The sequence below is a fragment of the Mesoplodon densirostris genome, chromosome 4, assembly GCF_025265405.1.
Source record: "Mesoplodon densirostris isolate mMesDen1 chromosome 4, mMesDen1 primary haplotype, whole genome shotgun sequence".
In the NCBI taxonomy this organism is placed as follows: domain Eukaryota; kingdom Metazoa; phylum Chordata; class Mammalia; order Artiodactyla; family Ziphiidae; genus Mesoplodon; species Mesoplodon densirostris.
This window is the reverse complement of record NC_082664.1, coordinates 180,381,064-180,407,560: the sequence shown is the minus strand read 5'-3', so window position 1 is coordinate 180,407,560 and position 26,497 is coordinate 180,381,064. Positions and strand designations below refer to the sequence as shown.

General features: G+C 41.2%; 1 protein-coding gene across 4 annotated transcripts in view; it reads right to left on the bottom strand.

Annotated features, from left to right (window-relative positions):
- The window catches only part of CACNB2 (calcium voltage-gated channel auxiliary subunit beta 2), a 411,830-nt gene extending 401,367 nt beyond the window's left edge, over window positions 1-10,463 (bottom strand). For 2 of the 4 annotated variants that reach the window (XM_060095498.1, XM_060095500.1), the window contains exons 1-2: window positions 10,344-10,463; window positions 351-443 (exon numbers count right to left, since the gene is read on the bottom strand). In XM_060095498.1, coding sequence (XP_059951481.1) covers window positions 351-443; window positions 10,344-10,463 — 213 coding nt within the window. Of the gene's footprint in view, window positions 1-350; window positions 444-9,947; window positions 9,984-10,343 lie in introns of those variants that run through there. The other 2 variants (XM_060095499.1, XM_060095502.1) reach the window with 1 other exon arrangement.
- Window positions 10,464-26,497: the final 16,034 nt, after the last annotated feature.

Genomic DNA, 26,497 nt, shown 5'->3' with positions numbered 1-26,497 from the left:
GCCCACCGCCTGTCTCCCTACCCCCACCCCCCGCAAACCCCCCCAAGCCTGGAATCATTTCTCCTGGGGTTCATTCATGCCGTTCTGAAGAAATCCTTTGTAATGAAGTTTGCGATTCTCCTTCCCCAACTTGCCGGGAGAGCGTAATTATGACACATAAGGTCTCACTTAAAATTTAAATATATTAATTAGGACAACAATCAAGGGCACAACTTTCACTTCAACTAAAAGCAAGCACAATAATACTACATACATCACAGGGATGACGCCGTAAGACCACCTCTAAAAAAACCAAAAGTGCATTCATTTTCACAGACTTCTCCAAACCATGAACGGAAGAGCACCCTTACCTGACGAACGAAACTATTTGAGGTAGTGTCAGAAGAAGTGCTCCCGTCGGATCCTTTCAATCTGTTTTTCCTTCTGGCTCCTTTTCCATATGACTACAAAAAAGAAGACAAAACGACCAATGAGATTATTATTAGACTCTCACACAGGAATCTAGACCTAGCTCTAGACAATGTTCTAGATCAAGACAAAGAATGGATTGTCATCATATGGGCATGATTATGAAGTGATGGGTGACCATACGATATCACTTATATGTGGAATCTACAATATGACACAATGAACTTATCTATGAAACAGAAACAGACTCACAGACATAGAGAACAGACTTGTGGTTGTGGGGGGTGAGAGAGGTGGGGGAGGGATGGAGTGGAAGTTTGGGATGAGCAGATGCCAACTATTATATGTAGGATGGATCAACAACAAGGTCCTACTGTAGAGCACAGGGAACTATATCCAATCTCCTGGGATAAACCATAATGGAAAAGAATATGAAAACGAATGTATATATATATGTCTAACTGAGTCACTTTGCTGTAGACTGGAAATTAATGCAACACTGTAAGTCAACTATACTTCAAAAAAACAAAATTTTTTACAAGTTATTGGTGGAATCACAAATATTTATTTCAAATCAGTGAGTTGATAGGGAGGAGAGGTTTCTGGAAAAAGCAATTCAGAACTGGTAAATTAAAACAATTTATGCTCTCTGTTAGCATATCTGTGGTTAAGAGGCAAAGGCCACTAAAGATAAGGCATTAAAAAAATAAGCATTTCTGTGCAGGAGGGACTGTGGCAGTTGTACTGCGAGAGGAGAGTAACTGGTCAGAACCCTTCAGAGAGCAGGAAGGCAGGAGGTTCGTGCCTAATGAAGTACTGTTCCCAGTGGCACTCAACAGCCAGTTTTTGCTTCTTTTCATGTCTTAATTTGTAATTCCACAGGTATTCCTATACTGGGGTGGTCCTTGCACATGGTAGCTGAGGAATATTTTACAGTATGAATTCTCATTACCTTTACATAGGTAGATAGATTAGATAGTTGATAGATAGGTTAGATAGTTGAGATAGATGATAGATAGATGGATAGATAGATTAGATAGTTGATAGATAGATAGATAGACAGATAGATAGATTGATCTAGATGGAATATGAATGAAGCCCGGTGCCAATTCTTCACATTATTGGATGGATCTAGAGAATGTTTTGAGAGATGTTGAAACAGCTATAGAAGTGGTAGTGAATTATACAAAATTAAACTACTTTGTACAGTTTTCTGGCCCATTGTTGTAATGTTTGAATATGAAGTGAAAAGATGGTGGGGGTTTTTTAAAATTATTATTAATAGGAGTAGAAAAGAGTTTTATTTGAGTCAAACCGAGGACTATAGCCTGAAAGACAGCCTCTCAGATAGCTCTGAGGAACTGCTCTGGAAAAGCATGGTTTTCAGCACAGTTTATTTTTTTTTAATTTTATTGAAGTACAGTCGATTTACAACATTGTGTTCATTTCTGCTGTACAGGAAAGTGACTCAATTATACACATACATATTCTTTTTCATATTCTTTTCCGTGATGGTTTATCAGAGGATATTGAACGTAGTTCCCTGTGCTAGACAGTAGGACCCTGTTGTTTATCTAAAAAACTTGCTTTTTAACCACTTAATTATTTTGCTGAGAAGGCAAAAAAATAAATTTTATGGAATAGTAATAACAATAAGAAGAAGATAGCATTTAAGAACAGGATGTTAAAGGTAAGACAATTTGTCTCAGTAATAGGTTAGGGCCAAGCACAAACATCTACAAATGAACTTGCTTCTTCTAATATACCTACAGCTTACACTGACAGCAGCACTAAGACTAAACTATGCATTCATCTACGGTTAATTCTAGACATGGATAAAGTTATTGAGAAAATTACACATTAAAATATAAGTGAAAAATAGCTCAACACTGAGCTTTCCAGATAAATATACACAGGCAGGAATCCTACTATAGCTGACCTTAAAAATGGGGATATTGGGCTTCCCTGGTGGCGCAGTGGTTGAGAGTCCGCCTGCCGATGCAGGGGACACGGGTTCGTGCCCCGGTCCGGGAGGATCCCACATGCCGTGGAGCGGCTGGGCCCGTGAGCCATGGCCGCTGAGCCTGCGCGTCCGGAGCCTGTGCTCCGCAACGGGAGAGGCCACAGCAGTGAGAGGCCCGCGTACCGCAAAAAAAAAAAAAAAAAAAAAATGGGGATATTAAGGCTTGCCTCCCAAGGTCGTTTTAGGTATTAAATGAAGGAATGTATTTATAGCATTTAGTATAAGACCTAGCACAACGGTAAGGACTCAAAATAATATTTTAAAAAGTGATACCCACATAAGAGTGAGAAGAGTGGAGAAAAACTGGGCTAAAATGTATAACGTGTTTAGAGGGATGAGGCCCACAGAGACTTCATTAGATGATCAGAATTTACAAGTTTGCTTTTTTGAAAAGCACCATGTCCAGGTTTTACAAATGAGACTTTTGTTATATTTTATACACTCATATGGTTTTCATTAAAATGGAAACATCTTATAAACCATAATATACGTAGCACTTAGACAAGCCGAAATCTCTTACAGACATTTGTGTTGTGAGCAATTTAGATGAATTTGCACTCAGTGAGAGGGGTGGTATAATTTTAAAGCAAAAATTTGTCTTAAATATGTTTGTTCTCTTCCAAGTATCGAAGGGATTTATATAATACAAATGTGTTTCCATGGCATTTAATTAACTCGGCTTCATAAAAGGAAAGACAATCTAGGCTGGGCTTTCATAATACAAGGTTCTCTTCACGTAACAGCATATTCTTCTTACTTCTGTAAACATTATTCCGTAAACTGTTGAAAAATAACATTCTTTCAACAATGTTCTTCCTTTTCCAATTTTTACAGAAAGGTTTAGACAAATGTGTCTTCCAAGGCCTACAACGTTTAAAGTCTGAAAGTTTCCTTAAAATTAAAAGAAACTTTTTTTATATTATCCCATATGGAAAAATACTTATTACCTTGAAAGCATTTTCAAGGCCTAACATGTTTCCTTGGGGGAAGGTGAGGGCAAATCTGTGTCAAATACACTATGTATCTTCATTCGGAGCATAAATTATTTTTGAGAACAAAGACGAAATATTCTCTCATCCCAATATCCCCGTGTCCTTCCAGCATCACTTGGACATGGATGGAAAAAGCTTCTTTGAAATTCCATCATTATCATTTATTTCGGATTTTTAATGATAAGTATGTTTTTACTATTCAGCTGCTTTGGAGTATACACTTTTTCCTGGCTGCTGACATTGCCCGGCAGGCACTGTGAGAACCACACAATATTTAAGACAGCCAGTCCCAGGGGAGGCTGCAGTTCTCTGCAGAAAAATGAGACACATTTAAAAAGTCACTTTAATTTTTCCAGGCCCCTGGGAACACTGTTCACAAACATTGTTTCAGGTATACTTAGCTACCAATGCAATGTGTCTACATTGGATTAATACAGGTTTCAACTGTACTAAGAAACAGGTTTCACCCGTACTAAGAAACAGAAAAAATGATGGCATACTGAATTGTACACAAACTGGTGATAGTTTTGAGAAAAAATATCTTGTTCTTCAATCACTGAAATGCAGGAGGGATGATTTATTCAAAGTGTTTCTGCTTAACGGTGTTAAAGCAAATTCTTATTCATTATATATACTTACTTAAAACCAAAATAGATATGCTTAATTACACCTCTATTCTATTTACTAATTTCAGCAGTAATTTCTCTCTTATAATCTCCTTTTTTAAAAAAATTTACCTGTCAAATGACACCTCAATGACTAGTTACTTTTTATAACAATATCCAGGATCAAGAAGAAGCAAAGTTAAAGCAACTTTTGCAAAGTTAATAGTCCATTTTTATGTACTTTAAAAAAGGTTGGTGAAAATTTACACCACCATTACCAAATGAAGTTGCCTTTAATTCCATGCATATTTAAAATTAAGTCCATTTGACTAAAATGACTTGTGTATTAGTTATTCAAAATTCTGGAAAATAAGGACCAGAGTGTTTCATACGAAGGAATTAAAAAAAAAAAAAAAGTGAAGGCCAACCCTCACCCAAATAATAAAAGACAGGAAAGATTAAGTATTCAAATATTTAGTTGCCTAAATGTGGAAAAGAAGTATAGTTTTCTTAATTGGCTACTTCAAATGCAGCTACTTTTACGACTACTGGGGTTTCTAAAAAATTTTTTTAACAACACTAAGTATATAAACATCTGATATATGAAACAATTAATAATTAGAGCCAGAGTTTCAGGAAGTAAAAGGAAGAAGAGACAGGGGGTATGTCCAGAGGGCTAAGTGTAACCCATAATACTCTCCATGACATATGCAGACCCCTACATCCTTATGGAACACCGTCTGAAAAGTCACTAATTCCCACTCAATTGCCTCTTGGTTATATACAGCTTAATAAAAAACCAGTGAAGTCACCACAGCAAATAGGAAAAAAGAAAACCATACGTTTGAATTCCTTTACTTCTCCTAAAACATCAGCCAAATTAAGTAAGATTTCAGAAACTAGAAAGAAATTTAAGAAATTGCCACAAACATATAAATGACTTATTAAAAAGACCTCCACCATTCATCCTGATGTTAATATCAGTTTCATGTGAATGACTGTCTTCTTTGATACTAAATACTTTTCAAATCGGACTGTAATCTTAAAAATCAGCAAATAAATGGTCACACTTCCACAGGGAGTTGAAATCTAATTTCTGTATGACTGAAGTAGACGGTAACAGTTAATTACAGAAGTTGCCCGTTAAGTGGAGACTTCAGCCCAGCCTTGCACACAAAGTTGGCTTGGCGGCCCCTGGGGGCAGCTTTAAAAATGTCGCTTCTGTGATTGATGAATAAGGTGACAGTTCTACCTACGAATTGCTCCCCGTGAGCATAATGTTGATGCCTGAAATTAATTTCTATCCCTCTTGGTCAGCATTCATTGATATTTATCCCTTCGAACTGCAGACTTTCCTCATTTTAGAGTCGGAAGCGAAGGAAGCCGAAAGTAAATGGAGAGGAATCAGACATGAAATGTCCTCATTTGTCAACAGTTTAGTGTGAATGAGGCTGTCAGATCTTTCACTAGGGGAGAAGTCACTGACATTCTTTCCCTGGAAAGAGGAGAATCAAGTTCTCTATGTGGATCAGTTTACAGAAAAGCAGAAAGGACTCAAGAAGCAGCATAAATAGCGCTCTTTAGGGGGTCTTGCAGGTAGAGAAGGGAGAGGGGACGAGGCCAGGGTGGGAGATGCCCAGGGGCCAAGCTTGCCTTCTTCACAATCGATACCTCCAGCCAGTTCCGGAAAGAATTCTAAGACAGACCCAGTCACTTAATTAAGGTGTCATAATTAACCGGAACCCCCTGTTACTGTGAAAGTCCGTGTGTGCCATACACTCTTGGTAGGACAGAGACATGTCCCCATGGTCACAGAACCAAAGAGGGCCACCCCCTACCCACCCCCCGCAGCGTTAACATATTTTGCTCAGCTTCTCTTGAAAGGACCCAGGCTACAGACTGCATAATTCAATGCAATCAAGTAGAGCAACAGGTAAACTAATTCTTCACGCAAAAGGAAAGACAAAAAGATCGGGAACATAAAACCACATGACTAACTCAACCTCCAGTCACTCAAATCATCAGATATTATGTCTCGCATTTTAAAACGCACTCAGAAATTCTGACGAGCAGGTTTTAAAATTTCTCCCGGGCAGCACCAGAACAAAATCCCCCTGAAGAGGCAAGCGATGGGGGTCAGGAGAAAAGGGGGCGGCAAAACATAAAGCCCAGTACCCACGTCCATTATGCTGAGAGACCTCAAAGCCTGAATTGGACCTGAAAGTGTCTGGCAAGGTTTCTGGAAAGGGGTATTGACCTGGGGGGAAGGGCTGCCGCCTTTTCAGATAAAGCGCCGCCCGGCTCCACAGTTCAGGCTGCTGCCAGGAGCAAAGCAAACAGGCCGTCTGCTTACTGCCTGTTCACCTCCAGGTGCGACGGCAGGTGCTGGTTACCATCTCTTTAAGGCCTGAAGTGCTGAGATACCGCTCTCCTTCTCACTCTTTCCCTCCTCTGCTGCCATGCTAGACTCAGCTCCTTTCACCCGGATTTTGCGTCCACCCAGCCTCCATCCAGATCTGTCCAGCTCCCTGGAGAATTCCCAGGGCTGTACTTTAGACTAACGTTGTCCGATAGAAATAGAAGTGACATACATAAGAGGAATTTTGTAGTAGCTCTGTGAAAGAGGTAAAAGGCAACAGGTCAAATGAATTGTAATAATAGTGTATTTGACTTAAACTAATATATCAAAAATATTATCATTGCGACGCACAGTTGATGTAACAGTACGAATGACATGCAGAATGTTCTTTGCTTCCTATGAAGTCTCTGAAATCTGTATTTTATATTTTTATTTTATCTGCATTTTTAGTTGATCTGTAATCTGTGTACTTATTTTACCTGTATTTTTATGTATTTTAAAATGTGTATTTTATATTTACAGCACATCTCAGTTCAGACTAGCCACATTTCGAGTGCTCAGAAGCCACATGGGACTAGTGGCTACCATGGTGGACAGTACAGATTTGGAGCTTTGGAGGGACAGCGTTCAGTTAGCACCTTGACTCTGGAGGCAGACTGTGTCCAAGTTTGCCCTGAAACTGTCCAACAGGTTACCTAAAAAAGGGATGCAATTTGTTTAGATCTGAACTTTCAGGAATTTGCAGTTAGATTGTCACTCACTTCTCGTGTAGGAAATAGATCTATTTTGTTTATGACCGTGTGCTGGGGGGAAGGAGTTGGAGTGTATGAAGGTGCCCCCTTCCTAGGCAGGATTTTTGACATAAAAAAGAACAATGGGCAGTCTGTGAAGGTCCATCTTTTGCTTTGCTCATATAGGACTCCCAATGTACTCCAGAGGTGAAAGAGAAAGGATTCTTAAAACCCATGAGTGCTGAGAGACACTGTTTGCAAATGAAAATTCCATTTCTCGGGAGAATTACTATGACTTGGTGTCCCGAAACAGAGAGATGCTCCAGAGACAGCCTTTTTTTCTCAGGCTGTTTTACTGCTGGCCTGGCCTGCCCAGAGACATGGAAAAGATGCCTTGCCAAGTTTTCACTGCGCTGTGATGTCATGAGTTATTAGATCTCAAATAAACAAGGCAATGTTTCCCCCAAATAATGGCTGTGATATGAACACGATTCAAGGAAAACTGCTTTCATTTTTGGAAGGTAGAGAGAGCAAGGAGATGGACGCTGATGCAGCTGAATATTTATACCTCTTACCTGCTTCTAATATGCATTCCTCCCTCCCTCTCTCATTCCATCACTTGCAGTTCCTGTGCCCTGGGCCTCTGGAATGTGTCCATCTGTAGTTCTGTCCTATCTATTACCTTTTCTCTCTTTTCAGTTTAGACCTTATTACCTCTTGTCCAAACTGTTACATCAATCTCCGTTCTGGCAGCTCCACCTCTAGACTCCCAAGACCCCAAAGTACCTTACTGAACATTCCCAGGAGAATCTTCCTCATGAGCTCTTATACTGCTCCTTCCCTGAACCCCTTCCAAGGTTCTCTGTTTTTCAATACATTGCAGGTTCCAAAGCCTCCAAGATGTGGCCTCAAATTGCCACGAACTGTCAGACTTCTGCTTGATTATGCCCAATCTGTACCTGCCCACGCTCTTCCCAAACTAGGGATTACAAACGTATCAGACTTCTAACTGCTGTGACTTGGCATCCTGAATAGCTCCTTACCATCTCTCTGAAAATCTGTTGAAATCTGACCCATCCTTCAAATCCCTTCTCAAATGCCGCTTCTTGCATGAAACCCTTACAGATTACTCCAAAGGGAGTACTTGTGTTCTCGACTCCTCTGCAACCATCTAAGATTCAGTACTTCTCTTAGCGTCCCATGCTGTACGACTGTCATCCATTTGTCACCCTTGCAGCTACTGGAAAGTACATTCTTTGAAGGCAGAAAGTGTGGCTTCTCGTATCTGAATCATTTCCGGGCGGCAGCTGCATCACAAATACTTGTTGCCTTACGTTTAACTCCATAAATCACAAAGTAAATTAGTATCTCTTATCTGAATGCAGTCATGCTTTCTGTTTGCCCTAACTTTGATCTCCAGGAATTCAGGAACTCTATTTTTATCATAAGAATAAAAACTCAAAACAAAACAAAACAAAACCCCAAAAAACCCTTGAAGGAAGATCAAAGAGAAAAGAGGGTTTAAAAGTCCTTTCCTCTATCAGTGTTCAAGACTTTCATCCTAGAATAACAGAGGCCCCTGAGTACACTTCTCTCTCTCTCATCTAACCTGGTGAGTATCTAGATAAAATCAGGAATCTAGAACAAACGTGACAGGGGTTGGTAAGAATTCATGTCCTCTGGCAGAGGCTAGATGAAAATGTAGGTGGTTAGTTACATGCCCCCACTGGGCTTGTGCACAACAGCCCGAGGCTGACTAAAATCTAGCTGTTTTACCTCTAGGAAAGAAAGGAATTCCTGTATGAAAGACATGGATTTCTGATGATTCAAGTGATTGCCTTCTACATGTTTCCTCCATCTCAAACCAAAATGAATGATGTGTTTTAAGTCTGCACTCTTAACTCCCAGTGGTAAAAGGAAGGTCAACAAAGCTCCAAGATCATGCCATCAGAACCAACATTACTAACAGTATGAAAATAGCTAAAGCAGTCAATTTCTACCACCTATCAAAACAACAAAGCAGCAAAACATTTTATCATCACTGTGACCCACTCCTGCCCCCTCAACTACAGTAAATAAGACTAACACGCTCTCTCGAGCATATACAAATATATAAATTATGTATTTAGAAATTTTACATAAACATAAAGCTACTTAATCTTTCTACAATTTCCAGTCTAGCAAACGGAGGCTTGAAATCAACAAGGCAATATCACTAAGCAAAGAAGACACACTTCTCCAAAAAGTGATGCCTGAAAGGTAACCGTGACCTTTTCACCGCGGCTCGCCAAGCAGCCCACCGTTAGGAGTCTCAAGTCGTTTCCCTGCTACGATAGAAGTTGAGAGACTCCTTACCGCTGAGAACTGGAGGCGTCTGTAATCCAAACGGTACCTGCCAAAGCCTTCCGTAAAAGCCACCTTATCCGTGCCCAGCGCCTGCAACTGACATCTCCTATTTCACGACGAGCAGCAAACCGGAATCTCCCCAGAAACCGCTAATACTCGTCGGAGGGGAAGGTGGTCCCGGAGCTCCCCGAGACGGCTCACATTTCAGGGCCAAGGGAAAAATAAAAACTTTCGCGTCCCCACCGCGCTCTCTTCGGCAGGGGCCGAGGGGTCCAGGCAAGCCTTGGCCAGGGGCACGAGGGGAGCGGAGCCGGCCGCGCGGCGCAACGCCCAGGTGCCGAGGCGGGTCACGGGGGAGGCAGGGGCGGAGCGTCCCCTCCCACGCCCCCCACTCCCACCCCGGCTCAGAGCCGGTCCGGCGGGGTCGGCGTCGGAGCGGAGCTGCGGAAGCCGAGCCCCTCCCGGCCCCCGCCCCGCACTCACGATCTTGAGCAGGTCCAGTCCGCTCGCCTGCTCCATGGCTCTCCATGTGCCTCTCCCGGGAAGGGGCGACGAGGGCTGGCCGCGGCAGCCTCCGAGGACCCCGAGGTCTCCCCCGCCCCTTCCCTCCCTCGGGCTTCGGGGAAGCCGAGGAAAATGGAAGCCGGAGAAGAGCCCGGGGTGGGGAGGGGGGGTGAGGCGGAGAGGGGCAGGGGCGCCGGCGCCCGCAGGGGAGAAGGGGGTGGCCACGCGCGGGGGGAGGACGAGGCGGCGGAGGGGGAGACCCAGGCCGGAGCGAGCGGCCGGGCGAGGGATCCGGGCAGAGGCGGCGCCGGGAGAGACGGAGCTCGGCGCCCGGGTGGCTCACAAAGAAAGGGGCGGGCGCGGCGCTCTCGCTACCTGTGCGGCCGCTCCGAGCGCCCCCGCGGGAGCCGCGTTCTCCGGCAGGTCCATCGGGATCTCTTGCGCCACCGCCGCCGTTGCTGTGGGAGGCGACTTGGACAGGTCGCTCTGGACCATTGGCGAACGGTCGGCCGGGAGCCAGCGGCGGGTCCCCTCCTCCGTTCCCCGCCCCCCGCTGCAGGGGCCGCCCGGGGCTCGCGGCGCTCAGGGCGCGGGGCGCGGCCGGGCCAGGTTGCGAGCGAGGCGCGGGGCAGCCGGGCGGCGGGGGGCGCGGGCAGGGCGAGCGCCGAGCGGGCACTGGAGCCAGCGGCGCCGGGGCAGGTCCTCGCCGAGAGGGAGGGCGCTCCGGCCGCGCGAGCCCAGGGGGAGGCGCGTCGGCCGGCGAGAGTGACAGGCCACCGAAAGGCCGAAAAGTTGCCCGCGGGAGGCGCGGGCCGCCGGGGCCCCGGCGCAGTCGCTGCGCGTCGCCGTGGCACGCGAGCTGGAAAGTTTTCAAAGCCGCGAAAGCCAGGCCTCGCGCCCGGGGGCTTCCTTTCTCCGGCGGCCGAGCTCCAGCCCCTCCGCGCCCCACGAGCCCGCGGGCGGGAACAGGTCTCTCGCCTCGGAGACCCGGGAGGCTGCGCTCCGCCCCTGCACGCCCGAAATCTGTCAAGGCCTCGCGCGGCCCCGGGGAGCAAGTGTCTACTGAAGACCTCCCATCCCCATCGACCGCTGGAGCTCCTGGACGGCGGCAGTGACGAGGGGCCAGCAGAGAAACGCCGCCGGCGACCCGAGGATTGCGGCCCCGCCCGAATCTGCAGCTGGCCTGGGCTCCTGGGTCCAAATCGACCCACTTCCAAATCCGAAGTTTTCCCTTTATGGCTCCGGGTTGTCTTCATCTTTGCCAACTGCTTCTTCCCTCTTTCTGTAGAGTTGAGAAGTCTTAATATCCCATTTTGGACGTGTAAGCATTTCCTTAGGATTCTGAACTCTTGATAAGAGAGTAGCAGCCGTAGCAAGAATGTTTCCTTTACGGCATAACGTTCAGCTATTCCTAATAAGACGTATTTTTTGTATTACAGGGTAGCTCGTATTTCAACAACTTTTACTACAGTGGAACTTTATGTAGAACAAGTTTTCCCGGCATCGGTGTGGTTTTGTAACAACTGAATGTAGACAGTTCTGGATACTGAGATATACATACGGAAATTTACTACCATAGGCTTCAGCTGCCTTTTATATTTTGCCATGGTGTATTAAATTATTATGGGATACAGTCCTTGTTCTTCTCAAAGATAAACGCATCCACCTCCATCATACAGTGATTTGAGTCAGGCTTAAAGAACAGGTGTTGGTTAGGCATATCCAAAATGTCATTGATTTTCTTAATCTTCGGGGTTAAAACGAACGGTCATTTTTATTTAAGTGTGACTGAAGGTTCAAAAACAAACTCACAGAATAAGAGACTAGATGTGTGGTTACCAGAGGGTTAGCTGAAGGCAGTCAAAGGTGAAAACTCCCAGTTGTAAGATATCTAAGTACTAGGGAGTTAATGTACAACGTGATAAATGTAATGAACACTGCTGTCTGTTGTTATATACGAAAGTTGTCGGGAGGGTAAATCCTAAGAGTTCTCATCACAAGGAAAATTTTTACCTGTTTTTTAAATTTTGTATCTATATGAGATGATGGATGTTCACTAAACTTATTGTGATAATCATGGTGTATGTAAGTCGCATCATTATGCTGTACACCTTAAACTTATGCAGTGTTGTATTTCAATTAAATCGCGATAAAAATGGAAGAAAAATACATACATATTTCCAAAATAGGGGGAAAAACCTGACTGAGTGTTAAACAGAAACAGTGAAAAATTGGTTAACAACAACGACGATAATAATAAAGTCACATTTTGAAAAGCAACAGACAGGGGAGCTGGGAAGCTGTTGTTTAGGATGTGGGTGGGTGGCCAGCCAGCCAGGGAAGGGGGCACCCTCTGCTTCATAGCCATGGCTAATAGCCTTCCCAAAACCCTGGCTAAGATTTGTTAAAAAAAAAAAAAAAAAGCAATCAGCAGTGCTTTTGCATGTGTGTGTGTATATATATATATATATATATATATATATATATATATATATGCATGTATGTACATACAAAAGTGGAAAAGACATTGTATTTAAAGTTTTGGAGTTATTATTTTAGTTTCACGATTTGCCGATGGCATCACTCTTCTAGGTCAGTTAATGAAACTGTTCAGTTTTCTTAAGAGAGTTTAAATCTCTCAAGAGCATTAAAGACTAGGGATAACATTAAATCTGGTTCTAGATTAGAGTGTGAGCACTGTATGGACAGGAGCCATGGTTATTCACCAGGGCACATTCAGAATCTGGCCCGTTCCCCCTGAATTCTTTCAATATCCGTTCAATCAAGCATGTATCAAGCTTCCACTGTTGCCACTGGATGAGCACAGACAACAAAACCCAGAAATCTTGGAGCTTAAAGTCTAGTTAGTAAGCACTTAGAAACCAATTAATACATTCTTGAATGAATGAATGACAGATGAATTCTAACACTGTTTTAAAAAATGCCAGGTTTGCTGAAACAGTGTTTCCCCATGACATGTTTGATTTCTTATAGTATACTCAAATATATGTGCATTCGCTTTCAATTACGACCATTTGGGAAGTTAAATTTTATCTTTCATCAGATTTTTTTTTACAGAGACCACAAAACAGCAAAACAACCTTGAAAATCATTTAAAATAATGCTTATACTTATAGCCAAGCCAAGTTTGAATTAAAGGTTCAAATGTAATAGAGTATATTTTATTCATTTCATTAATTTTTGATACTCAACTCTTTGTTTTTATGTTTCTCTCTGCCACTAGACAGAGTTCCTTGGGGATAGCCGATTGGGTCTTACTCATTTTATCATCCCCCATCCAGCATGGTGTCTAGCACTTAGTTGGAGCCTGAAAACTCCTGTTGCACAAATGAATGAGTGAACGACTGAATGATCTGTCTTCACATGCCTTAAAACATAGCATATAACTTTGCAAGTTTTAACAAAGACAGTTACCTAATCACGACTCCCCTGAAAGGATTATATTAATTCTTTCCTTAAAAACTTGCGCTCATTTAATTAGCCTGCATTGAGCAGTAACACAATACAATGTACCCATTCAGACTCTAGTCTGACTTGTAAAAGTTTTCAAGTAAAAAGTAACACAGTGCTACCCCTACCTGAAAAAGGGAACAATGTCAGAATAAATAGAGGGATAAATGCTTGGGAAACTTATGGTGGATGTTTTCTATTATGGTCAGTTTTGTTTGTAACCTACCTTGGCTTGGGCAGTACTTAAAAGCCACAGATAAAAGCTAAAATTTGATATGGAAAGCCTAATTCTTTTCAATGTTAAAAGGTATGCAGATGCACCCCAGTAATAATGGATGTAGAATCATCAGCCAAGGCATTTAAATGCAGATGACTAATTTGCTCAAGCTGTATGTGAACGCTGGTATGCTCATTAGTCTTCGTAATGGACAGGCATATTCTGGGCATTATTAATGCTCTAAAATGAAGACAGGCTGGTAAGAAACTTTGGCCAAGGAAGCCAGAAGTTTAAAAGAGTTGGGGTGTTTTTTTCCCCTGTAAGTAGAAGAACCAGTGATTATAATTACTTTACTTCTCCTCTCTTGCTTGTAGATTTGTAGATTTGTGATTGTATTTAAGACCTTGGAGTAAGAGTTCTTCAGGACAGATATACACCAATGTGATTTCTTATCTTACTTAGTAAATCATTTTTCACCTCATTCACGGTTCTGGATCTCCACCATTATTAACAGCATTTTCATAAGGATATACCTGTATCAGCCACTGGCCTAACTTGCTATGATAATTCCACTAAGTTATACATTTGCTTTTTGGAAATGTATGCTATAAAATGAATTCCCTGAATTACAGATGGTTATTTAAAAGTATATAAAGTAGCATTGACATATATACACTACCAAATGTAAAATGGATGGCTAGTGGGAAGCTGCTGCCTAGCACAGGGAGATCTGCTCCGCGCTTTGTGACTACCTAGAGGGGTGGGATAGGGAGGGTGGGAGGGAGACGCAAGAGGGAGGATATATGGGGATACAGGTATACATATAACTGACTCACTTTATTGTACAACAGAAACTAACATTGTAACAACATTGTAAAGCAATTATACTCCAATAAAGATGTGGGGGGAAAAAGTATATAAAGATGCAAGCACATCCCATATAAGAGGGTTGTGTGTGTGCATGTGTATAGTGAATCTCAGTGTATACAATTGAGATACTGAAGTGGTCAAGGAAAGCTTAACTTCACTTCCAAAGTAAAGGCTTCACAGAAGTAATAAGATTTCATGAGTTCATAAAATTACCCAGGAGACAGAGGTCTGGAATATCCAATACTGTATAGCACTTTTTAGTTTCTAAAGCACATTCATTTATGATTTGACTGATTTCTCATCCAAATCATAACTGTAACAACTGGTACTTTGGTTTACATACAAGGTGCAAGGAAGGCTCTGTGCTAAGGTTTTATATATATCATCTCATCTATGAAGTAGGTATTAGGACAGGTCACATTGCGGTAACAAATAAGCCTTAGGTATTTAGTGGATTAGGGGACGAGAAATGCATTCCTTCGATGTTGGGTAGCTCTTCACCATCAGAAGAAGCTTCTGCTTCATGCTGACATTTAGGAACCAAGTCCTGAGTTACGATCCACTGTTTTGAAAATGTGGCCATGGAACGTACATTGTGGAAGATGGTGGAGCTTGCAAATTTTTTATTGGCCAAGCTTGGAAGTGGTATAAATCTCTCCTACTTATTATGTTTTACTGGCTAAAACTCTATGCCATGAAAAACCTACAAGCCAAGCTGAGAACCATAGTCCAGTCAGGTACCTTAAGAAGAAAAAGAGAGAATTTTTTTTTTTTTTTTTTTTTTTTTTTTTGCTGTACGCGGGCTTCTCACTGTTGTGGCCTCTCCCGTTGCAGAGCACAGGCTCCAGACGCGCAGGCTTAGCGGCCATGGCTCACGGGCCCAGCCGCTCCGCGGCACGTGGGATCTTCCCGGACCGGGGCACGAACCCGTGTCCCCTGCATCGGCAGGCGGACTCTCGACCACTGCGCCACCAGGGAAGCCCAAAGAGAGTGAATTTTGACGAACAGCTAGCAAAGACTGACTTAACCAAGCCTGAATAGCTGATGAGTGGCAGGACTTAAACATGTGCCCAACTCTAAGACCTCTTTGGAGTTCAACACAGTTGCCTGTCTGGTGGGCTTCAAAGAGCTCTGCCCCCAGGTTAAGGCTGCATTTCTGGTTGGAGGAACAGAGTTACATATTTCTATTGCTTGCGCGCTGTGATGACTACATTCATGTACTTGCTAGAATTAGGCCTGCTGTGAATAGCAGAAATGATATTAATCCAAGTCATTGTGTGTGTGTGTGTGTGTGCATGCGTGCGTGCACTATAATCCAGGGCAATAGAGATACTGGCATTAAACACGGTATGGCTTCTGTACTTATTGAATACACAGTAAATTAGGCAACATATGGATAAAGCATGATGAATATGAGTGAAAAATAATTTGGGAAGAACTTGAAAAGATCAGGGGAAAATATTCCAGGCAAAAAGAATCGAAAATACAAAGATGGAAGGTGAAGAAATTCAGCACAGCTGGAAAATAGGGTTGGGAGATGGGGGGGCAGGCAGATAATGACAATGACAAATATCTAATTGACACCTTTGCTCTCCTATGGCCCCATTCTTTTGATAAAAATGCCTCACTTCTAAGCAAAGCCTTTGGCCTCTCCTGCCTTTTCTTTTCAAACCGTCTTCACTTCTTTATGGGAGGCACACACACGTATGTTCATGTGTCGTAGGACTATAGAAAATGAGACCTGCTCTATCAAGAAAAGCATCTGAATTTACGCATTCACAGTAGTCAGCTTATTTGTAGCTGAGATTGCTAGTTGCCCATACCTCCTTTTTATGGAACCCCTGTTTTTAGCTGGACACATTCGCACCTAGAGTAAAAGACTATATACAGTACTTACTAGTCTCTCTAGCAGCTACATGCAACTATGGGGCTTCATTCTGTTGACCGTAAGCAGAGTGGGTGAAGAATTTCTGGGATGTACCTATAAAAGGGAGAGAAGTGCTTTGATTTCCTTTCTTTTCCTGCTGACCAGATTATGGATATATTGGTTAAACCATGAGTGGACGTTTTAGACAGGGAGGCCATAGGAAAGCCACTTGTTGAGGTTGAATGAGCATAAAAAAAGCACCGGGGCCATTGATGGTACCATAAAAACACCACACCAGCTCTGGATTGCCTACTTTCAGACTTCTTTTAAGTGAGGCAGAGAGAAGCATTTATACTGCTTAAGCTTCTCTTACTTTAGGGTTTTTCTTAAGATAAATCCTACCAAACCTAACCAAACCTAGTAACCATTTCATTACTCAAAACATTTTGTTTCTTTTTAAATTAACTTTCTTGAATGAAATAATGCCATTTGCAGCAACATGGATAGACCAAGAGATCATCATACTAAGTGAAGTAAGTCAGAGAAAAATATTATATGATACCACTTATGTGTGGAATCTAAAAAAAAATGATACAAATGAACTTATTTACAAAACAGAAATAGACTCACAGACATAGAAAAACAAACTTATGGTTACCAAAGGGAAGGTAAAAAGGTGGGGGGGAAGGGATATATCAGGAATTTGCGATTGACATATACACACTACTTACTATATGTAAAATAGATAAAGAACAAGGACCCACTGTATAGCACAGGGAACTCTACTCAATATTTTATAATAACCCATATGGGAAAAGAATCTGTAAAAGAATATATATATATATGTATATACACACACATATATGTATCTGAATCACTTTGCTGTACACCTGAAACTACCACAGCATGATAAATCAACTATACTTCCATTTTTAAAAATTAAATTAAATTAACTTTCTTAAGGTATAATTTATCTTAACTTGATTTTTAGATTACGGGAATGCTGGCTTCATAAAGTGAGGGCAGGTGTTGGGAAGTGTTTCCTCCTGTTCTGTTTTTGGGAGGAGTTTCTATAGAATTAGTAATACTTTTTCTCATAAATATTTGTAAGAATTCACCAGTGGGTCAGGAGTTTTCTTTGTGGGAAAGCTTTTAAGTATCAGTTCAATTTCTTTAATTGATATGGGACTATGCAGGTTTTCTATTTCTTCTTAAACTTTGATAGTTGGTGTTTTTCAAAGAATTTGTCCATTTCATTTTAGTTATCAGTTTTATTGGCATAAAGATGTTATTCATATTTTCTCATTGCCCTTTGAATGTTTGTGGGGTCTATAATGACACTTCTTTTTTGTTCCTGATATTAACAAGTTCTGCATCCTTTCTTTTTCTCTTGATTAGTCTGACTAGGGGTTTTTAAATTTTATTGATCTTTTCTACAAGCCAGCTTTATGTTTCATTGATTTTCTTAATTGTTTTTATATTCTCTATTTTTAAAAAAAATTTCTTCTCTTATATTTATTATTTCCTTCCTTCTAATTGCTTTGGGTTTACTTTTTTCTCTTCTTTTTTTCCTAGTTTCTTAAGGTGTAAGTTTAGATCATTCTTTTTTTTTTTTTTTTTTTTTTGCGGTACGCGGGCCTCTCACTGTTGTGCCTCTCCCGTTGCGGAGCACAGGCTCCGGACGCGCAGGCTCAGCGGCCATGGCTCACGGGCCCAGCCGCTCCACGGCATGTGGGATCTTCCGGGACCGGGGCACGAACCCGTGTCCCCTGAACTGGCAGGCGGACTCTCAACCACTGCGCCACCAGGGAAGCCCTCTGGTAGCTCTTTTGCACTTGGTAAATATAATCTTCAACCTCTAACATTCCTGCTGAGGAAAAAAATTCATTTGGCCTTAGGATATGGTAATGCAAACATTTTTTAAAAGTTCTGAGATAAAGTCATATTTCTCTCTTGAACACAGATGAACACTTTGTTCACTGCTCTTTCACCACTCCCACCCGACATCACTCCTTTCAATATTTCTCTCCTCCCTTCATTCTTTCCTGGCTCACTCTTGGCCTTTCCGGCCAGAAATAAACACACCTCAGAGAGCAAACCAAGCTTTCCTTCCTCTGGTTCTCTTCTAGGTCCATAAACAGGTACTCTCTGGACCTCTGCATAGAGTAGTAGCTCGTTGTAACACGCCTAGCTTGTCATATCAAACTGAGGAAGGTCTTTGGAATACGTGCCCTCCACAGTGGTCCATTAGCACCATTTAAGATGTGCCTACCTGTGTGGGGTGGTACTTCTCACCTCAACAGACTAATTGCTCCAGGGGAAAAGTGCTATAGAGCTGTCCTAGACAATTCAGTAGCCCCCAGTCTAGTGAGTCCTTGAAAGGTAACTAGGGCCACCTTTAAACCTTTTTAAACCAAAGCAATGTACCCCCAAAGACTAAAATATCTTATAAATAATTGTATATTGACTCTATGCTGAAATGATCTATGTTGAGTATGTTGTGTTAAATACAATAGATGTTATGGTATTAAAATAATTCAAATTAACTATTAAAATCAATTTTACCTGCATCTTTTTACTTCTGAAATACAATTACCAAAAACAAAACCTTGAATTGCTTCTATCATTACATACGTGGCTTGCATTACATTTCTGCTAGACAGTGCTGTCTGAGAGGATTGCGGATTACCTGCTTGGATCCCCTAAGAAAAGCAAAGATTATTGAACTCTAAGTTATAGTCTATTACTGCTGTTATTTTCTTTTTCCATTGGGATGAACCTCTTAGTATACACATGAAGTGTTTTTTTTTTTTTTTTTTTGCGGTATGCGGGCCTCTCACTGTTGTGGCCTCTCCCGTTGCGGAGCACAGGCTCCGGATGCGCAGGCCCAGCGGCCATGGCTCACGGGCCCAGCCGCTCCGCGGCATATGGGATCCTCCCAGACCGGGGCACGAACCCGTATCCCCTGCATCGGCAGGCGGACTCTTAACCACTGTGCCACCAGGGAGGCCCAAGTGTTTTTTTTTTATTGTGGTAAAATGTATAGAGCATATAATTTATCACTTTAAGTATTTTTAAGTGTACAGTTCAGGGGCATTAAGTACATTCACACTGCTGTGCAGCCATCAACATTATCCATCTCCAGAACTTTTTTCGTCTTCCTAGACTGAAACTCCATACTCAGTAAACAATAACATCCTATTCTCCCCTCCCCCTACTCCTTGGCAGTGGCCATTCTACTTTCTGTCTCTATGAATTGACTCCTCTAGGTAGCTTACATTAGTGGAATTATACAGTATTTGTCCTTTTGTGACTGGCTTATTTCACTTAGCATAATACCTTCAAGGCTCAACCAGGTCAGAATTTCCTTCTTTTTTAACACTGAATAATATTCCATTGTTTGTATCTACTACGTTTATCCATTTATCCATCAATGGACACTTGGCTTGCTTTCACCTTGTGCTATTGTGAATAATGCTGCTGTGAACATGGGTGTACAGATACCTCTTTGAGTCCTTGTTTTTAGTTCTTTTGTGTATATACCCAGAAGTGGGGTTGCTGGATCATATAGTAATTGCATTTTTAATTTTGAGGGGGAACTGCTGTACTGTTTTCCATAGTGGCTGCACCAATTTACATTCTCACCAACAGTGGACAGAGCTTCCAATTTTTCCACATCCTCACAAGCACTCTTTATTGTCTTTTTCTTTCTTTCTTTCTTTTCTTTTTTTTAATACCATCCTAACGGGTGTGAAGTGGTATCTCACTGGGGTTTTCACTTGTATTTCCCTAACGATAAGTGATGTTGAGAATCTTTTCATGTGCTTGTTGGCCGTTTGTCTTATCTTCTGTGAGGAATGTTTATTCAAGTCCTTTGCCCATTTTTAAACGGGTTTTTGGTTTTTGTTGTCGTTGTGAATTGTAGGAGTTCCTTATATATTCCAGATCTTAATACCTTACCAGACATGTGATTTGTAACTGTTTCCTCCCATTCCATGGGTTGGATTCCCAATGTTCAGTACTGTATCTTCTTAGATGATTAAACAATTAGAAAACCATATTCATGACAAACAGCAATAGGAATGTGCTTATTTGGAGATGCCCTTTGATGAGATTCTTTAAAGGTAGGAAGAATTTTATATGGAGTAGCCCACTCCTTAAACCACAGAAAAGGCTCATGTTTATTTTCAAAGCTCCCTGGTACTTTTCCTTAAAAAACTCCCGTTTTCAAAACTTAGGGAACTCCTCCTTCCACCTCTCCCTGAAAGAGACCTAAAACATGGAGCAAATATTAAACAGATATCACAATGAGATGGCTTTAGGATACAGAGGGTCTTCTTTTAAATGTTTGATAGCTGTTTACTCTGTGCCAGGCAGTCTCCTTTATATAAATGATCTACTGTGATGCTTCCCACTCGTGTGGAAGAGGATATTGTTACCTCTATCTCATAGCTGAGAAAACTGAGGCTCAGAAAAGTTAAATCACCACAGTGCATTCAGTAGAGTGCCCTGTGCTATACCCAAAAAAGAGGGGATATATGTATATGTGTAGCTGATTCATTTTGCTGTACAGTAGAAACTAACACAACACTGTAAAGCAACTATACTCCAATAAAAATTAATTTAAAAAACATAAATAAATAAAAAAGAAAAGGTAAGTGATGCAGGATCTCAGCTCGGTATACGTTTCCAATTCTGGGCTCAGATACTTAGTTAATATCTGTCTCCAAACATTTAGTTAATAACCAGTAAAATTCTTGTAAAATTAAGCAAAATATGAATCCTTATTTCAATAGGACTGGAAGAAATACTAGTGTAAACAATGAAAAGAACTTCTCTTTAGAATTCAACCTCAACCTTATTACAGATGTGTCCCTACCATTTGTTATGATTCCTTCATCGTGTCTATTTTTAACTGTTCCCACATTTCTATTGGCAAGCAGATCCATAGTAAAATGCCACTCAAGATGTCAGAGTCATAGTCTTAATTTTTCTCATGTTTGTACTTTCGGTTACTGCCATTCTAGTGCTTTTAGCTGATTAGTCTTCACTTAGCTTCAGGTTTTTGTCTTTATAAAAGGATACGGAAGCAAACGCTTACCATTTTCTAAATCTCTAACACGTATTTAGAACAAAAATTTTCCAGCAATTCCTACACTATTTAGTGACATATTTGCGAACCTCCCTTTCTTATTTTAGGCTAGCACATCATCTGGTACTTCAGTGATCTCTTTTTTATTAAGGTAAAATTCCTATAAGATAAAATTAACCATTTTAAAGTACACAATTCAGTGGTATTTAGTACATTCACAATATTGTGTAACATCACCTCTATTTATTTGAAAAATGTTTTCATTTCTCCAAATGGAAACTCTGTACCATTAAATAATAATTTATCCTTTCTCCTTCCTCCCAGCCCTTGGTAACCACTACTCTTCTAGTTCCCTGAATTTACCTATTCTAGATATTTCATATAAGTGGAATCATACAATATTTATCCCTTTGTGTCTGACATTTCACATAGTACAATATTTTGAAGGTTCATCCATGTTGTAACATGTTTCAGAACTGTATTCTTTTTTATGGTTGAATAATAGTCCATTGCATGTATAAATCACATTTTGTTTATCCATTTATCCATTATGGACATTTGGGCTATTTTCACTTTTGGGCTGTTGTCAATAGTACAAGTTTTGTACAAGTTTTGTACAAGTTTTTGTTTGAACACCTCTTTTCAATTCTTTTGGGTACATACTTTGGAGTGGGTTGTTGAGTGAAATGGTACTTCTAGGTTTAACATTTTGAGGTACCACAAAGTGTTTTCCACGGTGGCTGTACCATTTTACATTCCCAAAAGCAATGTGAAAGGGTTCAAATTTCTCCACATCCGCACCAACACTTACAATTTCCCATTGTTTTGATTAGAGCTATCCTAATAGGTGTCAAGTGGTAGTTCATTATGGTGTTGATTTGCATTTCCCTCAAGACTAGTGATGTTTAGCATTTTTTCATGTGTGTTTTGACCATTTCTATATCTTCTTTGGAGAACTGTCTATGCAAGTTCTTTTCTCATTTATAATTGACTTGTCCTTTTGTTGTTGATTTGTAAGAGTCCTTTATGTATTCTGGATGCTAAATATTTTCTCCCGTTCAGGAGGTTGTCTTTTCATTTTCTTGATAGTATCCTTTGATGCACAAAATTGTTAAATTTTGGTCAAGTCCAAATTATCTATTTTACATTTAGTTGCTTGTGCTTTTGGTATCTTATCTAAGAGTCCATTACCGAATGTATGTGGCCTTTGTGTACCTGGCCTATGTTTATAATTTAACAGAAAGCTCTCTGAATCATATTGAACTCGGGTGGCCTCGGCCTGCAGCGGCTTGAAGCAGGGTTTCGGTTCCCGGCCAGTGATTGAGGTCAGGTCGTGGTGGTGAGAGCACCGAATCCCAGCCACTAGACCAGTGGTCAGTGACAAGGCCCTGGCCCTATGGCTTTGCAGAAGAAGAATTCCTGAAAAGATAGAAAGTAGTGAAACAAGTAAAGTATTTATTAGGAGAAAAAAGAAGTACAGTACGTGTGGATAGATGCACGGGTGGGCTCAGAGAGAGAGTTGCGCCCTCGTGGCTGTTTGAATCACTTTTACGGGGCATTCCTTCTGGGTTTCCTTTGGCCAATATATATATTTTTTAACTTTGAAAAATGGCCAATCACTTTGATTTGCCTGGTTCAAAGTCCTTATCTGGTGTACCTCAGGATTTTCGTGTGTGTGCATCTCTTAGCCAGAGGGATTCTACCAAAGAGGCCTATGGGTAGACTTAGCCACTTAGCGTCACTCTCCTTTTGAGCGCCAAGGAGCCTTTCTGCACATGTGTAGTCAGGGAGGTCTCCCGACTTTAAGAATGAGGAATATGTGGTCTCTTATCTTTTATCTGGGCCGGGACCAGCGTCCTCTCTCAATTGTCCTATTATTTCTGTCTTGGAGCGCCGGTCCAGGAGGAATGAACTCAAACCATTTGCCCTGAGGGCCCATCTGTCTTCTGCCTCAACATATTTAAGGAAAATATCTCACTCAAACTTGAAGAGGCACCTAAAGGGGCTTTATAATTAGAGTACTAATAACAGTATTTTTTTTTTTTTTTTTACCAAGAGGGTACACTACATCCAAGCCTTCCAAAGAACTTTACAAATAATTGAAGCCTAACAACATTTTGGCCAAGAGCTGTCATTTTGCACATTGAGCACTTCGAGAGGAATGATGTACTTTTGTCACATAAACCATAGACATGAAACAGACACAAAATGCCATTCTTTCATCCTAAAAGATCTCAGAGGGTTTTATAAATGGAAACGAATAGGCTTAAGCACAGACCCATGTAGAGAGAACACAAGTGTGCTTTGACCGCACACATTAAGGCCAGATAACAATATGGGAGGGGTCGTCTACTTGGCTCCAGCATAAGTACCCCAGCAAGAGGAAGGTCAGGCTAGATGTGGGTTACTAGAGGTAATCTTGTAGAAAAGGGAGTAGGCAAGTTAAACCCTAGGCAACAGAAATACAATACTTCAATGAAATGTATGCACAATTTGAACTTTTTACATTATACTACATGCTTACTACGTACCAGCGACCATGCAAAAGCTTCACACATTATTTAAGTTCATCCTCACAACAGTTCTGTGAGGTGGGTTCCATTATTATCCCACTTCATAAAGAGGAAGAGACTTTTAGGAAGTTGAAAAATCTCACCCAAGGCTAAGCAGATAATGGTGGCAAGTAATGATTATAGATATGTATGTATGTATATACTGTGTGTATATATTGATGTATGTACGTATGTATATTGATTGCAATATAATCATTTCTACTATTGGTATTAGAGATTTGTCTTGGAATCATCTGACTGTAAAATGGATAAACAAATAGTAATTCAACATGGGGAGATTTTGCCGCCATCTGGCAGTGTACATGTATTTTAACCTATGAAATAAAGATAATGACTCAAAAGGAGGGGAGGAGGGAGGGAGGGAAGGAGGCAGGAAAGAGAATGACTTGCTGAAATCTTGTCAGGTCAAGGCAGATTTCATGAACCTCATTATGAAATGAGCCTGGCTCTAAACAGGCCATGTAGTCCGAGTCCTCTATTCTAAATAAAACTCTACCGTTTTCAAAATGGCTTAATGCTTCAGGGCACTGGCTAAAGTGCTGCACTGGCCTTGGTTTGAATACCCACAAACACCGTCCTGATCTGAGGGGTTTTGGAGAAATCCTTTGTCCCCTCTGAAGATCAGGCTTCTTGTCAGAAAATTAGGAAAAAGAATCTCTACTTCCTGAAGTTGTAGGGACTAAATGTACGAAACAGCATAGAGAGTTTGACACATGGAAACCAGTCCATAAATAGTCATCCTTCTTCTCTTATGCTTTCTTATTGGCAGAGAGAGAATGAGGGGTGTTCCCCAAGGTTTGGTTAACTTTCACTTATATGCAGCGACAGGGAAGGAGCAGCAGGTGTGAAAGAAATACACAGTCGAAAGCTCTTATTAAGAATTCTGTTACAATTATTTCCTTCAATGTCTTTTCTGAAAGCATTAGCTGGTAGCTGTGACTCCTTCAAATGCTGCATTCTTTGCGCAGTGATTCTGAGTCCTGTTTGCCAGTTGTTTGCAGGATAAGGGCACTGCCTCTTGCTTTGTGCCCAGTGATGAATGTGACTGCCCAAATCTCTCTCTCTCACACACACACACACACTCACACAATCCAGAAGAAAAAGAGGAAACAAAGACATTCATAAAAAGTAGAGATCTGATACGCTAATATTTTTCCCACCCCAAAGCTATACCACTAAGCCAGACACCAAGTAATTGTGAAGAGAGAACATTCATTTTAATTAAAATGTTATCATGGGAGCTCTACATTTAGAACACAAAATATCACATCTATATCTTCTTGCTGATGAACAAATCCAGCTCTGATGGGAACGTACATTAGTGCAGCCGCTGTGGAAAATAGTGTGGAGATTTCTCAAAAAACTAAAAAGAGAGCTACCATATGACCCAGCAATTCCACTCCTGGGCATATATCTGAAAAAAACAAAAACACTAATTTGAAAAGATACATGTACCCCAGTGTTCACTGTGGCATTGTTTACAATTGTCAAGATATGGAAGCAACCCAAGGGTCCATTGCCAGATGAATGGATAAAGAAGATGCAGTATATACATACAATGGAATACTACTCAGCCATAAAAAATGAGATAATGCCATTTGCAGCAACATGGATGGACTTGGAGGGTATTATGCTAAGTGAAATAAGTCAGAGAAAGACAAATACTGTACGATATCACTTATATATGGAATCTAAAAATGTAAAAGACTAGTGAATAGGGGCTTCCCTGGTGGCGCAGTGGTTGGGAGTCCGCCTGCCAATGCGGGGGACGCGGGTTCGTGCCCCGGTCCGGGAGGATCCCGCATGCTGCAGAGCGGCTGGGCCCGTGAGCCATGGCCGCTGGGCCTGCGCGTCCAGAGCCTGTGCTCCGCAACGAGAGAGGCCACAGCAGGGAGAGGCCCGCGTACCACAAAAAAAAAAAAAAAAAAAAAAAGACTAGTGAATATAACAAAAAGGAAGAAGACTCATGGATATAGAGAACAAACTAGTGATTACCAGTGGGGAGAGGGAAGGGGAGGGGCATTATAGGGGTAGGAGACTGAGAAGTACAAACTATTAGGGATAAAATAAGCTACAAGGTTATATTGGACAACACAGGAATAGAGCTAATAGTTTATAATAACTATAAATGGACTATAACCTCTAAAAATTGTGACTCACTATATTGTACACTTGTAACTTCTATAATATTCTATAGCAACTATACTTCAATAAAAAACAAAACAAACAAAAAATAAAATAAAACCAAGAAGCTTGAATATATCTAAAATATATATGTGAATACAAGCTAAAATCTAGCTTGTTGCCAAATCTCTTGATTTCCTTCTCCACAATGGAAATACTATTCTAATGGCTTCAGCTGGAACCCTGCACATTACCTTTCTTCTCTTTCATCTTTCCATCTGATCAGATAGGAAATGACATTAATTTTTCCTTAAC